Source organism: Aquila chrysaetos, chromosome 1 (genome assembly GCF_900496995.4).
Source record: "Aquila chrysaetos chrysaetos chromosome 1, bAquChr1.4, whole genome shotgun sequence".
Classification (NCBI taxonomy): Eukaryota; Metazoa; Chordata; class Aves; order Accipitriformes; family Accipitridae; genus Aquila; species Aquila chrysaetos.
In genome coordinates, this window is record NC_044004.1 from 12039998 (window position 1) to 12056683 (window position 16686).

At 39.2% G+C, this 16686-nt stretch overlaps 1 protein-coding gene across 14 annotated transcripts in view; it reads left to right on the top strand.

Annotated features, from left to right (window-relative positions):
* Positions 1-12121, top strand: part of ABLIM2 (actin binding LIM protein family member 2) — a 145531-nt gene extending 133410 nt beyond the window's left edge. For all 14 annotated transcript variants that reach the window (XM_030014333.1, XM_030014279.1, XM_030014305.1 and 11 more), the window contains one exon: positions 10365-12121. In XM_030014333.1, coding sequence (XP_029870193.1) covers positions 10365-10478 — 114 coding nt within the window. In that variant the 3' untranslated portion in view covers positions 10479-12121. The remainder of the gene's footprint in view (positions 1-10364) is intronic.
* Positions 12122-16686: the final 4565 nt, after the last annotated feature.

Sequence of the window (16686 nt, forward strand, 5' to 3'; positions counted from 1 at the left end):
CTGAAAATGGTCTCACCATGTCCAGTATGATTAGAATATCTCACACGTGATGTTTCTGATTTCCTGGTCTACTTAGGAGCAATAAGGTGACTAAATCTGCATGAGCTAGATTTATTTAACAGCCCTCCTGCAAGTTGACTTGAAGCGGGCTTCTGTTTGTGCAACAGAGTTGTTGTGAACTTTGAATGATCCGGCATAGATGTCATGGAAGAGGCACTGTTGTTTGTCTCTGATTCCCTCTGCCAAGGGAAGTCTCCTATATTGAGTGTTCTATCATGAAAAGTGAACTCAAGTAAATCGTATTAGCTCCTTGGGTCAAATTAAGGGAAGCTGCAATGAAGGCCCCGGCTAATGGTCAAGGACCGCAGGAGGGTGTGGTTTTAATGGGTGGTAGAGTTTTCCTAACTTTGCTCCCATTGTGAGTATTTTTTAGATTACACAGTTGTGTAAGAAATTTATTTTAAGGATTATAAAAAATATTTTCTCGTAAAAATGCATATTTTTCTAAGCCCAAGAGGTATCTAGAGATTAGGAAGGCTCAACAAGGCTCAACTGGTAATAAATGTATTCAAATAATAGGAATTCTTTCTTCAAAAGCACATATATCTAAGTGTAGAAACACTCGGCATGTTTTTGTTTGCTTGTTCTAACTCAGCAGTGAGGCAGAACTACCCAGTTCCTTGTGCTCCTCCAGGAGATGTTTATGCCAACAGTGAACTAATACATGCAGCATTGAGAAGTAGTTAAAATAAATGACCTGCTGATTTTTAAATACATTACTGGCACTCTGGCCTTTGAATGAATAGCCTGGATCTTCATTTAGTGTAAGCTGACTAGAAAAGCGAGGAGTTTACACAAGAAAAGTATTTGGCCCAGGAATTTTTTTTAGAAGTTTCTCTCCACCACACTGCTGTTTATTCTAATGTTAGATGAACGGAGCAGCATTCCCGTGAGCTATTCTAACAGGAAATGGTGAAGAACAAGTTAGTTCAGATCATGTTGCAGAGCAAAGCAGTAGCACAGGGTTGGATTATACAATTGAAGGGTGAAGAAGAGGAATTGCACTGTCGCTGCATCTGCGCTGTCATCTGCAGATGACACAGACTTGAGGGAACAGCAGTGAGGGAACTCAGGTGAGCAAAGCCTCCGTTCAGAGGGACCTGGCCAGGCTAGAGAAATGGGTCAACAGGGTCTTCATGAAGTTCAGTGAAGGTAAATCCAGATTCCTGCACTTGTGACAGAATAACGGCATTCGTCAGCACAAGAAGGGGGTAACAGCTCTGGAGAAAAGTACCTAATGGAAAACAAGCTGAACATGAGTCAGCAGCTCATCACTTTGCAGTGACGGGGTTATAGAGGAAAACATACCCTTCTCAGAAGTAGGCACTGGAAGGCCAAGAGGCAACAGTCACAAGTTGCAGGAAGGGAAATTACAGTTACATGTAAAGGAAAAGTTCCTCACTGGGAGAGTAGTTCGCTGGAATGGGTTGCCCAAGAGCCTATGGAGTCTCCATCCCTTGAGGCATGCAAAACTCAGCTGGACAAGGCCTTGAGGAACGTGGTCTAATTTTAAAGTTGGCCCTACTTTGAAGACCTCCGTAAGTCCCTAATTTGCTTAGATTGGTATATTGTGTGAAGACAAAGCCTTAACATAATGGTGCTCTTGCTGCAATAGCACTTGCAAAAATACATAATTTGGTCTATCTTGGAACATCTTATCCAAAAGATCATTTTATTATGCAGGGGCTTAAATATTACTGTCCTGCAGCAAAATTCCCTATTCTGGACAACTTAAGTCCCGAGTTTCCAAGGACTATGACCTTTGGATGGTACACATTAGCGCATTCCTTACCTGCTGGTTTCCCAGTGGTGTTCCACGTGGCGTGTTTGGTTTTTTTTTCCAAATGAAGTTGGGAAGATTTTGAAAATGTTGATACCTCTTTTAAGTACTTTAATACCTTTTATGATTTAGGCCTTGGGCTCCTAAAAGCATGCACTTGGTACTTTTATCTTAGAGTGGATATTGTTTGCCTGTTGTTGAGTCACAGCAATGTGGTTCAGTGCTTGTACATCCAGATTGATGGTTCGTGCCCAGCTGCATAGATTTATTTTCTTTTTTTCCTCCTGAAGTTGCGTTTATCACAGAGTATAAGATTTCTTTTGTGGTCACAGGCTGGTAGTTTTGAAAGCCAACATAGTTAGAGTCTTCCATTTGGAAACCATCTTTTAGTGTTTTCTTTTGATTTTCTTATCTTAATGTATCTTAGTTTCTTTATCCTTTTCTTTTCAATGTCAGAGAGTTAAAAGCATTATTCATTCATGCCTATCAAATACAGTAGAAAGTAAATTTTTCCACTTTTGTTTGAGCCTGTTCATTCTTTGTTTAACAAGGATACACTGAAACAATTGCTAAGGAAAAAAATATTCTGGAATGTCAAGTAGCAAACCTTCATCTGCCACCTTGTTCTCTTGTAAACAGAAATGAGAGATTAAACATGGGTGCGGTCTTGTTTGAACAGAGCACTCACATTAATTCAAACATGCTTTTCCTCCTGAAACTGCTTGTCTGGATTTGTTTTAGGGATGACATTTTTTCCACTAGTTTTTATTCAACAATCACCCTGGGTTCTAGCCATTTGGGCTGCAACCATTTTAGGACTGGTTTCCAGTAATCGAGCCTGAATTTATAACAGGCCCAGCTCCTAGATGTCATTCATACAAGTAATGTTGTCTGTCTCACCTCCTCTGGAGCTCAGATAGGGAAAATCAGAGCAAAACTGGAATGCTGTGTGTTTTAACATAGAGAAGTGCAGTTTGTAGTTTGGGGCTGGATTTGAGGTTACAGGCTCACTTTGTGATGAAGCTTATAACCTGGAGTGAGAAAGTGCGGGTCACTGAATTCAGTGGTACTACTGTTTAACATGAAAAACGTTTGTGTGGTGTTTCTTATTCTAGGCATATGGTTGTGTTGTGATCAGTGCTGGATGTCTATATCAGTTTTCAAAGCCCTTAGGAAAGGAGCCCTTATAAAATGAAAATATGCATTAGAAATTATGTGGTATGTATGAAAGCTAATTCCTATCAGAGTGGAAACTCTGTGGGAGTGAACAGAGATTAGATGTGGAGCATTCATATTACGGATGCACTAAAGCCCAAACTAAGGGAAACTGGAAAATCTGCTTTAAGAATAAAGTATTTTGTACCTAAATCAAATGAAATTTTTTAAACTCAAAATATACTATATGTTTTCATAATTCATTATGGACTCATAGTTTTAGTTTTATTTATGAATTAATTTCTTAATTATATAGTATTTTTTATCAGCAGTCTGCTGAAGGCAATTACTTATGTCAATGTCAGTATGAAAAAACTCATTTGGTTGAATGACAGAATGATGGCACGAGTTATCCTCAGAGATGTTCTATGTGTACCGCTGTGTAGGTGATATACTGATATCCCTGGGAGAAATAATTGCATCTGTTCAGCTTCTTGCATATTTATGCATGACTCAGCTGGGGAGAATATTGGATGTACAATGCTACTGCAGAATACTTTGTGTGTGCCTTGTGATATTTCACAAGGTTGGTTGGACTGTAAGTACCCCACAGTAGTAGTGCTGAGTGGAATGCAGCTTCTCTGTGAAGTTTCATGATACCCTGAGATAATAAATGAGATATATCCACAGATCCAGGAGACTTGAATAGATGCTTGAGGTGACATCGGCATGGGCAAGGGTTTCAGACTCTTTTCCTCGTTGCTTCTGTTACACTGCTGTTCCTGGGAGCCTTTTTGGGGACCCACACTGCAGTATGGAAGCAGAGGAGAGAGGGGGACCCTACACCTCCTGCCAAGGCTCAGTTGCACAAGTGCTCCCGCTCTTCACTGTTGTGACTGAGTGCCCTCATCTAGCGTAACCGCAATTGTAGCACCTACTCCCTCATCCCCTCATCAATGGAGCTGCTCTAGTTATCTTTTGATACCTTTTGAAGTTCATTAGGTAGCAACTTACGCCATTTCTTGACTTTCCCTCCCTTATCGCATAATTACTTAATAGTTTGAAATATTTATTGAGCATGAAGCTTAATTACTCCGTAGATGAGCATAACATTCAATACTCTCTTGGGAACGTGGCACATGGCTGATTACAGCTTTGTAATTAGCCATGCAGTAGGCTTAGAAGAAACCTCTGAAAAGCCTGCTGAGCCCCAGCAGTGCAACAGAAAGAAGGATGAAGAGTGCAAACCTTGTGAAAGCAAAATGAGGATTTGAAATTCAATAGATAAAAAAGAAGTTTTTTTCCAGAAAATTATGATTGGGCATCTGAAAGTAATATTTGGGCTAACTTTGAGAGGCATAGGAGATGGGAATGGAAGGGGAGGGGAGAGGAAAAAAACTGGAGAAGGGAGGAGGCTATTATTGTTCCAAATTTTGAGATACCTCTAACTTCCTAAATCTTAATACAGGAAAAGACTTAGGTCCCACCAGCAAAGCCTCTGCACTACCCTAAAGAGCTAAGATTTGGTTATTTACATGAATGGTGGCTTACCTGTGAATAAACCTTTCCCAGTAAATCCCTGTTTAGTTTGAGTATTTTGCATTTTGAAAACTCTGGAAAAGATCCTGTAGCTTTTACTTCTGGATTTTGTGGATCAGAGGTTGGAACTGTTACAAGGACTCTGAACAAAAATGAATTGAAGTGGACAACTATTTAAAATTACACTCTATAAAATAGAGTGCACAGTAGTGCTTCAGAGAGAGACTAGCTGAAATACTCACTATGGATTCAAGCAAAGGCAATGTAATGCTCAGCTGCCACTTCCTATGAACATAACAAAAAGCAAAAGAGAAACAAACCTGAGGTTTTAAATGACCTCTAGGAATTAGATCTTTGATTTTTCTAGTCTTCAACTCATCACCTCCTGCCATCCGCTGTGTTGGTTCATTGGTTCAATATTGACTCAAGAGGAAGTATGATATTCTCTGAATTTCCTACATCAGCAGGTTTTCACATGAGGACTCCCATCCAATTACTGACACAGAATAAACATGCTTGTGCAGCATGACCTGGTCGCAGCTTACTGCAGTATGGCTGAAGCTTAATTGCAATTTTCCCTTCCTGTGACTTATTCACACTAATGGCATGTTCCCAAGTATTATTTTTGAAGAACTCCGAATTTCATTAAAAGCACAATTATTCTCAGGGAAAAGAAATCTCATTGAATTAAATAAACATTATAACTATACTCAGAATGATTAGTGGCTTTTTAGCAGGCCACAGAAAAATAGAGACAAGCCTCATTAATTTACAGCGAAAAGCATCACTTTTTTGTGAGATAATACCATGGAACAAGGATTTGAATGTGCAATTAATTATTTTTGTTCTGAGAGACTCAAAAATGAGCGCATATCTGTACTGCTCGTTTTGATGATCAAGTTTCGTAGAGCACGAGGATTTTCCATTAGAGTGGTTGGATTGCAGTAGAGAGGTTTAGCTCAGCCCTCGCTTAGTTCTGTGTATCTTAATAAGAAACATTTGCATTTTAATTCTTCCGTCGTGCATTTGCATGTTTTAGGGAGAGCTAGCTACATAATTACAGCAGGGTGTGGTGACCCTTCGTACACAGTGCTGTGCCCTTTAGGTGACATCCAGGTGAGGAATTACAGCAGCAACATTCAGTTCCCAAGCTGCAGGCCGCCTTCGGGCTTCCCAAAGTGGCATCCCAAGGTTGTGATCCCATATCTCTAATCCAAAATGCTGTCAGTGCAGGTGAGAGATTGTGCTTCTGGAGACATGACTCTCCTCTTCCATACAAAGCCACTGCTGTGACCGGTCCATGGACGCATGTGGTGGATCCTCAGCACTTTACTGAACTTGAGTCTCACTGTCTTTTTCTGATTTCCCATGCAAGCTGACACAAAATGCTATCCAGAACAAAAGATTGAGCACTATTGACTTTACAAGCCTCAGATTAATAATTTTATCAAAACAATATGAGGCAGTAGTCCTTTCTAGTGTGGCAATTTTACACTTAAATATATCCAAAATGCTGATGTTCTCATGCTGGAAGCTCCAGTATGGCAGCCTTTTTAGTGAAGAACCATCTTTAAACTGTTTACCTTGTCTTTTAGCAAGGTTTTCAGGTAGTATCATGTTAACATCACTATGCAGGTTCCAAACTGAGCTCACTTAAATATGGTCAGTTCAGCGTGTGGGCAGAAGGGGACCTTAATGTGGTCCTCTGTACTCTCTTCAGTGTCTGCAGCGTGCCCAGCTTTGCTGTTGATGCAGAGCAGAGAAGTAGATTGTGTTAAGCTGCCTGAATATGGCCAAATTGTCACAAAGGGAATTAAGAATCGGTTACTAGCATACTGTAAAACACCCAGACTTCCTATGTAAACAAGGCCAACCCTAGTAAAAAAAAGGAATCAATGTTACTTTTACTAATAAGTTTGGCCATTCCTTTAATGGCCCAATGATGAACTATTAACATAGCTGGATATTTTAAGCCGATCCAATCCTAAAAAAAAAAGAAAAAAGAAACCATGTTCTTGGCCTTGTAAAGCATAGCTTTACATACACATCTTCTCTCATACCTCAAAATGAATATCCTCCCTATTCCCTATGCATAATTTTCAATTTCCCTTCTTTGTTTGACTAATGAGACAAGGTAACGCTTCATTTAAGACAAACTAATATTCAAATAGCTGAGAAGAAAGATAAATCAATCTAAGACTTCTTAGTGGTGCATTTTCTCTGCCTTTGGGAAGAGCCCTAGGTCTTAAAGCTATAAGGTTTAGGAAAGTCCCAACAATAGTGCAGACAAAATTTAACATCGCACATACAAAGTATGATCATAAACTTCCCACACTGGCCTATTCCCATGGTGTTTAGACCCTTCAAATACTTGTAGACATTTACCATATTTTCCCTTAGTCATCATTTGGCTAAGCTTATACATACTTAGGCCTTTTAGTCTTTCCTCATAAATCAAACTCTGCAACCCATGATTACTTTTGTTACTTTTATCTGAAGCTTTGCCAGTTTGATGACATCTTTCTGGGATCAAAGTTTATTCCAAAATTTGCAGACAGAACTGTAATCACTGCTGCTTCTAGAGTCAGTCCCAAAGCTAGAGCCCTTGATGCCTAAGAAAGGGATGGTGAAAGTTTCTGAGATGCAGGGAAAACAGTGGGAATTATGCTACACTGGGCACAGACTGGTGTCCTCAGAGAGGGTTCAGACCGAAGGGGAAGTGTTCCCTTCTACTAGAATTAATTTTGCTTGTGGATAATGCATTGATGGAGTAAGAAACTTTACTAATATTGCAGCCTGGTTGTTAGTCCTTGAGATGAGGGACAGTATGTGGAGGAGAATTAAAAGCAAAGAAACTGCCTAGTGGAATGGGAGGTGGAATTAAGTGAGCTCGTCCTTTCCCCATCTCAATCTCTGCTACTGCATCCCTGGGATGGAAACTCTCAGCTGTTTTTGGACCAGGGAGCACCAACTGAGAACTTCTGCGAGGGAAAAAAATGGTGCTGGTGTAAAACAAAAATTCAGTATAATTAGAAAATGAGTGCATGCGAGGAATGAAGGTGATGTCATCTGGATACAAGCAGAGGAGCAGAGCGCACATCCAATTCATACAGGCTTGGATAGATGCATGTGGACTCAAAGCTCGCTAAGCCTGAGGGCAAAGCAAAATGATAAACAACAAAGTACAGCCTTGGAGAGGAAAGGGGAAATTGCAGAGCTTTTACTGAGATTGGTGGCAAGCTTCGTTGGAAGGGGAATGTGTAGCGAGTATTTGGCACCCTGCAGAAAAGGCCTGCGGCCTGATGTAGGGCTTGCTGAGTCTTCCTCCATTGACCTTCGGTGCTGAAACAGATTTGATGAGACCACAGCAATTTCTAGGAAGACATGGTGTAATTTACCTCAAGAAAAAAAATAGTGAAAACATTCCTTCTAAAGTTTTACATTTCCTATGGTTTTGGATGATTGGCAAAGTGGATTTACCTGCAGGGTATGGGCTTTCTGATTTTCTCTTTGAGTATGAACTACAGTTTGTCACTGCTTTCTCCTGAGTGAGGGGATATCTCCAGTCTCATCCACAATCTAGAAAGTAAGATAAAACAAAATATGATACACTTTGCTCATCCATACTTCTTTTTCAATCCCACAACTTACAGACATGTTCCTTGCTGTGAGAAATTGCTGAAGTTAAGCTTGCTCACATTTGTCTGCTGGATTACCAGGAAAATATTAAAAAAAATCAATGCAGTGAGAAGTTACTTTTTCTTTCCAAACCCAGTAGAATTAAATTCTGTCAGTGAGAGATTGTTTCTAAAATATATTGTCAGATGTTGCTCATTTCCATGCGAAACAGGATCTCCTTTGCCAAATATGCATGCCGTGTTTGTTCCATGCTATGCGTAGTGCTTATGGTGGGTTGCTATCATTGGTCAAATGAAAAATGAAGGCTCAGTTCCAAACTCTTAGTCACTGTTCTGAATATGTGGAATCTCAAGGGGAAAAAAACCCAAGGCTGTCCTTTTTTAAGAAACCACAGGGGCCCATGATGACCATTCAAGGTAATTAAATGTAGTGATTTCTTACAAACAATTTAATTAGTTTTCCTTGAGTAATTTACATTACAAAAATAAACTCATTGTTAATAGGTGGGAAAAGAATTTTGCTTTCAAATTTGTCCAAAAAAATAGCTTTGTGAGGTAGGGCTGCGTCCATCCTGGTCAGGTAAACCGTCGTGGGATTACCAGGGCATGTTAGCATGCTCTGTGCCACAATTTTGGCTAATAGAAGCAAGCGCTCTTCCAGACGATGCTGGGAGCTGATTCAAGTGATAGACAACCTTGGCCTATTTGAATGACCGGTAAAAACATAGTCGAAGGGACCCAGTGGCTCCCCTTCCCCTGGGCAGTGCTGTGTCCCCCCTGCCTTCAGCGTCTTGCACTCAGTGTTTGCTGGTAGCATTATACACATTGGTGAGGACTGTATCTCCTTTAAAATTACTCTCCTGGCTGGCTTGCCAGCATGCGTCTTGAGAGTGAGTAATGTAGACTAGATGGTGGTTTTGAGCCTCCTCCAAGCGATGAGGACACTGAACTCAGGTTTCTCACCTCCTGGGAAGTCCTGCAACCAGGAGGCAGTGAGATGAAAGGAAAGGGCCGATATCCTTCCCTTGAAATAACACAGTTGTCTAATGTGTGATGAGCCTGATTCTGCTGCGTGAGGCATGTCTGAGCGTTTCTTGCGCTTAGCAGCTTTGGGGGACCTAATTTTTGGATGCAGGTGGTGCTTCAGCAGGCGCTGAGGTGCTCAGGCTGGGGCTGCCCAGGTGTGCCTGGAAGGAGAGCTGCGTCTGCGGAGCTTCAAGTCAAAAGCTCGGTTGGGGAAGAGAGGGTTAGATTGCAGTGCTGGTCCCAGGTTTCAGGGAAGTCTATGTGGAAGAGGAGAGTCCACGTTTAAAAATCGCAATTCGTAATTGTCATGGCACTGAATCTGTCCCTTTTAGATGGTGTGTGCTTAACAGATCAGAACAGAGCACCGTAACTGATACCCCTGAAATGCTTGAGCAAGAGTTAGTCCACAATTATCAGAAGAATTTTATATGATATTCTTTTCTAATTCACACGTTTATCTTTTCTGACTTTTCTGTGTGTATACTAATAATTGTTAGGCAATTGTTATCCTACCTCCTTCCAATTCTTTATGTTGGTATTCTCCCCTTTTTTTCTCTCTCTTGTTTTTTTTAATATTGAATCATGAAAGCATCAAATAGAAGCGTAGTTCTTGGCATTTAAAAAAAACCCCACTTTATCCAACTTGGACTTCTGATAGGAGTTTATCCCCATGGATAAGCACATTTTGGATTTAAGAATTTAGCAATGTGCTCTCTCCTTTGTTACAAGGCTGCTATCAGTGGACCAGTGTGGTGTCCACTGCTCTCATTAAAGATAAAGGCAAAACAAATCCAACTCTGAAATTACATTGTTATCAATCTCTTTAAAGTTCTGGAATCGCTTAAATTTGTCTCAGCGTGCTCTGTCATCAAGCACCGTGTATAAACACTTCTTTTTCCCAAAACCCATAACTTCTGCTCAGTTGGAACTATATTGAAAAGATTACTTTTTTTTTTTCCAAAGTCACTACTGCCATCAATAATTTCATTTCCCAGCTACTCTGAGCTCCTTTGGTTTTGATGCAGTCTTTTCCAGAACCAATTTGGGAATTTAAATGCAAATCCTAATGCATTATTTTGCGGTGTGTTTTAAAACTTAGGAAGGGCAGAAATCTTCCTGTATGCACAGACGAGCTTAATGGTGCTTTTTGTGTTTTCATTTTCAAGAGGCATTTGTCCCCTGAAGAGTTCCAGGAAGTCTTCAAAATGAGCATTGAGGAATTTGATCGTCTGGCACTTTGGAAGCGGAATGACCTGAAGAAAAAGGCCCTGCTTTTCTAGCCCCTCCCGGATAAAATATGTGCTTAATCAAAACAAAAATAGTCTTGCCAGAACTATCACATGCACTTGCTGTTGAACCATTGTCCAGCTTCATTGTGTTAGTATGTGTCAGGGGAAACAGGACAGATTAGATGGCAATGCGTTGGAATACAGAGAATTTGCTAATCTTGCATGACCAGCTGGTTTTGTCAGTAACTCCTGGTCCTACCCAGTTTACAACGTGCAAAAAATCTAGCTTTAAATTTATTGTTGCTTGCAGTTATTGCTTGATGCAAACGGAAATTCTGAAAGGAAGAGAAAAAAGTGTAGCTGTGACAAAGGAAATGCATCCAACATTTTGTTCTATTAAGTTTTACAACACAATTTTTACAAAATCAAGTAAGTAATGAATATAAAATTCTCCAAGGGGGGATCACATGCTATTAAAAATATGGTAAAAGCCAAAGAAAAGCATGTTCACAAGCAATTATTGCAATTGTTTATGTGTGGTACTTTTTAAAAATGAAAGCAAAAATATGGAAGCACCTTAATTCTACTTCTTATATTTAGACACAGCCTACTCTCTAAAAGGTCATATTTGTCTAGAAGGTAACTAGCTATCTTTAATTACAACACAAGAGTTTTTATTTTATTAAGAATATATTGTGACATAAAACAGTTATAATGACTAAAATGTATACAGACCTACTTAAAAATTTAGTCCCATTCATCAGGAAAACTGAAGCCTTATACAAAACTGGTTTAAGAGTGTATTGTGCCAGTTAACTGTGTTTTCCTACTAGTTTGGGGTGTTTGGAGAACTTTTTTTTTACATTTCATGCTGAAAAAAATACCATGTAATCTTAATTATATGTAGATAGATATATCTATCTATAAAAGAATTATTTTCATTAATATGTGTCCTAAGTAAAGACATTCTTACTTTTTCCACTTTCTGGCTTTACATGATAAGCCATGAGAACGGTGATGGCAATTGGTAGGTGTGGAAATGGAACAGTTCAGCATAAAATGTAACAAAAAAAGCTTGGTGTGCTCTATCAATAATACATCCAATTATAATCAAATATATAAAACCCTCATGCATTACTCTTTGCATGTTTCTGTACAAATCAATTCAAAAAAACCAAACCTATGTGATACTGGTGCAGTACCTTGAAACTATCTTAAATAACAAGCAAAGCTAACAAAATCTAAGTGTTTGATATGAGCGTTAGACCTTAATATCTCTTCCAGCTGAAAGACTGTATTAAATTTAATAATTTCATATGGTCAGAAGTATGGTTGCTGACAAAGAATGTTCTAAAGTGAGTTGCTAGTTTTGTGTGATACTAAAAGAGCGTTACAAAAAGTACATTTTTCAGCCATGTGTCAGTATTCTCCATTTTTACTGCCTTGAATGTTTGTACTCACTTCCTACTTCACTATGTATTTTTGCATTTCCTTAAAGTAACTGGTTAATATATGCACTACAACACACTATTTCAACTGACCCAGCATTGGAAAAATCATAGCATTGAACATGCCTTCTTCTAACTAACTTTCAAAGTCCATGCTGTTGGAAATAAATATTTTCTCATGACCTAAATGTTTTGTCTGATGATACAAATGTTTAAAAAATTCATTAAAACGAAGACATAACTGAATGACTTTGCTAATGTGTGTATAATTTTTAGATTGTACTGCTGCTCTGGATAGGGTCTTCCCATGATATTAATGTAAATAGTATGTAATTTGCATTAGATTTGCTCACCGAGGAGATCAAGTGTACCTCTGAATGTCAAGTTACTATAAAGTTGGTCATGATTTAAACAATCCATCTAGCAACCGTCACATCTCACCAAGCAAAAGTTGCTTCACTGGTGATGTTCAGTGTACAGACCATTAGCCAGTCTTAACTGAGAGCTCCTGATCACCTGTAGGCTGCATCCATAATGCTCTTCAACCTCAGAATAGCTTACATCTTGCCTACATGTGAAAACTGGCAGCGCACTGAAATGGGCCATTCCAAAACATGATCAGCAACGTCCATTGGTACCATGAAAATCTAAATCCAGGAGAACAATTGGCTGGAGAATGATGATGAATAAGTTTGACGTTGGTGAAGATCACTCTTTTCATCTATACCTTCCTGGGACATCAGATTGATTACAGGCATCTTCCCATTGGGTCAAAAAATTGCAGGTCAATCAAAGAAATCTATATACTGGTGCAGATCAGGTTCAGTGTGGATCTTCATAAATATTTTGGAAATTGCTTAACCACAGCAGCTATTGTACTGGTGTAGGATTCAACCTATGCTATAAGGAACATGTGCATTACTAAGCAACGCTTGTGATCAACAGCTCCATGCTGCTGTACTGTATTATGTTCCGTTTTATGGTCAGTGAAGAGAAAAAAATCACATCCTAATGCTCAAAACTAGTTATATGAATTGCAGCTCTCATATTTCTGACCACTGAATATAAAGAAAGCCAATCCAACTGCGGAAGTATACATTGTAAGCTATCTAATCTTAGATGAAATTAATTCTATGCCTGCAGTCTGTCAGTGAAAATAGTAAGCCAGATTTTACCAAGTTGGTGGAATACCAGTCTTACAACCATTGGCAGTTCCTAGACCATGTTACCAAATCACTTCCGAGCCATTAGGGCGGTATACTTTGAATTGCACAGATCTCACAAAATGCCTTAAGACAGTAATTCTTTGTGTTCATTATACTATTCACCAAAAAAGGCACATATTCGATGCCAAACACGCAAAAATGTTTTAGAAGACAGTCAGTTTATCAACTTACGTTCCTACTACCAGCCAAAACCAAAAAGGAATTTTGGCTTCCATACACAAAACCTTTGCTGACGTTAGATGAACAAGTACTCTTGTGTGTCCTTCTTACTTCATTTTCCTGAAAGTTTGAAATGGTCTGTAGATGTCTGTTCTGTGCCAAGGTAGCATAACTCAATAAGCTGTTCTGTTTTTCAGATGATACATGTCGGTGTATCACTCTATATTTAAAGCATCTCCTGTCATATAGTGTAGTGACCTATTTAGTTATGCTTTCTAGCCTAACTAAATTCTCATTTACAGTATGATATTGTATGCTGGGTTTGGCACCAGCCAAATACATCAGTGTAAAAGGGCCATGAAGTGAGTAGTGTTATAATTCACTTCGCTGCTAAGTTTTCTGTACACCACCTAAACTCTATAAACCAGAACGTGGCATACCAGAGAATACAACATTTCTGTTTCTAAAAGTTATCATATTTTGCCCATTTAAAAACTGCAAATTGGAATTTTAGTCATGTAGTCTTCTTTCAGGAACTTAGAGTGTCTTATTAAATGTGAATAGACTAACGTGCATAATCAATATTCTGGTTTATGTCTAGTGTTCCCTATGCTAATCTTAAATAGCATTATGAAATGGAAAATACATTTCAGAGTAATGAGATAAATCTTTGCCAGAATATTCCATCTGATAGTGCGGTCCAGCCTTGGCACTAACAAACTGAGAGTCTCGACAAATCATCGGCTGTTTTTTAGATAATGTGCTTTAGAGATATTAAGATACCGTTCTGTAGTCTTGTTTTCAAGGAAGTGCTGTCTTTCAGCATTTTGCTAAGTATGGATATGGCTATGCAGCTCAAAAGGGTCAGTATAGCTCTTGATGGAACCTATTTTGATACATATACAAAAAGCAAGGGAATTCTGTCAAGAGATTTCATTTTCAGACTTGGGTCTGAAGCGTATGTCTCAGCTGTTCATGACAACCCTGATGTATGACCTAATTCTCACCTCATGTATTTTAAAGAAGGCATGTCTTAAACACAGCAATGAAAGAGCCAACTTCTTTCATCATCATAGTCTTTGAGACAAAGAAACACATGGATTTTTGTGGTTGCTGAGGAATATCTGACCAACAATTCCAGATAGGAAACCAGGCGTGCCAGATTACCGTTATAGCTGTCTGAGAAGGCTGGACATTTTTGTCTGACCTTCTTCTATTTCTTTTCCTTGTGGTTCAGGGGAGAGCTCTGAAAACTGGAATTGCAGAAACAAGAAAATACATAGTTGTGAGAAGCTACCTGGAATGTCATAACCCTCTGAGACAAGGCTAGTTTTACATGAACAAAAAAGATACAGTTCAGACCAAGAGAGATGCCTTGTCTTACATTGCTCATTTTGATGAGGAACCATCTATTTGACATTTCCCAAGTGTGACCAAGCCAGACCATTAATTGTATTAGCCTCTTCACAGATCTGCAGGAAAATACCCTTCTGCTATTTGCAGGTAAGCTACGTGACATCCCAGGCACTGTCATCTGTATGGCACATGGGCTTCAGAGTGTCCTTATATTCTCCTGGCACTTTGACTTGTGTGTGAGGAAAAGTGTCGTGTTCTTCCAAGCTTCCCAAGATCTAGACTGACCCTTGACCAATGTGATTACTTGATTGGTCACAGGCGTGACTCCCATTTTTCAGGTATTTTGAGTATCTGAAAAAAAAAGACGACTGGTTTTAATATCACAATGACGGACTGCAGCCCTCTTGTACATGCAAAATTATACTGGAGGCTTCCATTTCTTCTTCATACCCAGGCTGCCTCTGAGGTATGGCCAAATCCTCACAGGCTCTTGGGAGGTGCCGGCTCAGGCTTTTTGAGTCTTTCTATCCCTTCTCACTTTTTCTATTTTGTAAAAAGCCATGTTAGAAAAGGTGGTACTCAGTAAGAATGCATGCCTTTGAAACGTGATCTCGGTAGTTCACTTCTCTGGTAATGAAGCACACTTGTTGGGTCACTGCAGCTGGTTATTATTCCCTCCTCACAACCACCGTCACTGTGAGTTACAGCTAAGAGAAGTGAGTAGTTTTGTGTTTTTCTAAGTGCTCTTACTTTCATGATTCAGCATGTTTTCTTCCCACCGCTTGGTGTTTGATGTCTTGACTACTATGCATGCAGGTATTTGTAAATAGGTAGGTTCCACCTTTTTTTTAAGTGGTTGAACAAATCTGTGCAGCACTCAAGCAGTTGGGACCGGCCAGTAGTCCTTCTGTGCCAGACTGCCCAACAGCAGCAGCTCCAGGGTGATCGCTAGGAAACCAAAACCAGACAAAAGCAGTGTGTCCCACATATCCAAATGTATAACGATTCAAGGCTTTAAGGAAGGTGTTTACTGTCTCAGCTATGATGTGTTTACCATTTGTTAGAAGAAGCCTGGGTATCCTTGATTTCTGTTTCTGCATCTTGTTACATTGGTGTCCTTAATGATTTGCTGTTGGCCTGTTTTCTCCACTTGCTATGATGCACTCCTTTATTACATCCTCTAACTCATCTCTCCATTAGAAATTGCAATGTTTTCAATTTCTTTAGAGATTAAAACCTTTCTTTGCCCTTGATAATTCTTCTGCAAGCTCCTCTCAGCCCACTGTGCCTTGTATTCAGGAGGTGGTCTGCCAGGATAAAGGCGTTAAGGTATTTGCTTTATATTAACGATGTTATGTCAAATGTTATAACATCTTTTTTTACAGGGGAAGAAGAAAGGTAAGAATGACTGACTTTTTTTACTACAAATATACATTACGCTGAAGCCTTGCTTGAGCTAGTCTCACTATTGCCAGTTGTTGGGTTTTTTCCCACCCTGAGTGGACATGCTTCTGAACTCTGACATAAGAGTCATTATAATTTTTTACACTACTATCTATAATTTTTTTTCTATTAACTGATAATTAAATACGTACCATGATTGACAGCAAATTAAACAATTGAGGTTGTTAATGGTCTGTCTGAATTTTCTTACAGTTCTCTGGCCTGGAATAATTCAGTTGGGGAACCAGGTTAATACTCTTCATGTCACTTGCCAATTTTGCTAGTCAGACTTTAAAAAAAAATCTCTCAAGTTAAGGATGTGGAGTATAGACACTTGGGGCTCCCCAGTTTTTGCCAGTTTTATACTAGGCATTTTTCATCTCCCAGCCAGTTTTTGATAGATGGAAGTGCCTGCAGGACTTTATGAGTCATCGCATAAGCATCAAATTGTTCAAATTGCATTTTTTTCCTTAATCCTTTTTTCAGTGTAATAACTGGTTATTTTTATAGTGCAATAAAAATAACATAATCATCAAAGGCTACTGAAATACTTTATTCCATTTTAAATGGCCCAGAAGAGAATATAAATACAGAATAGAAGCTGAAATGTATCTTTTGGTTTTTTTG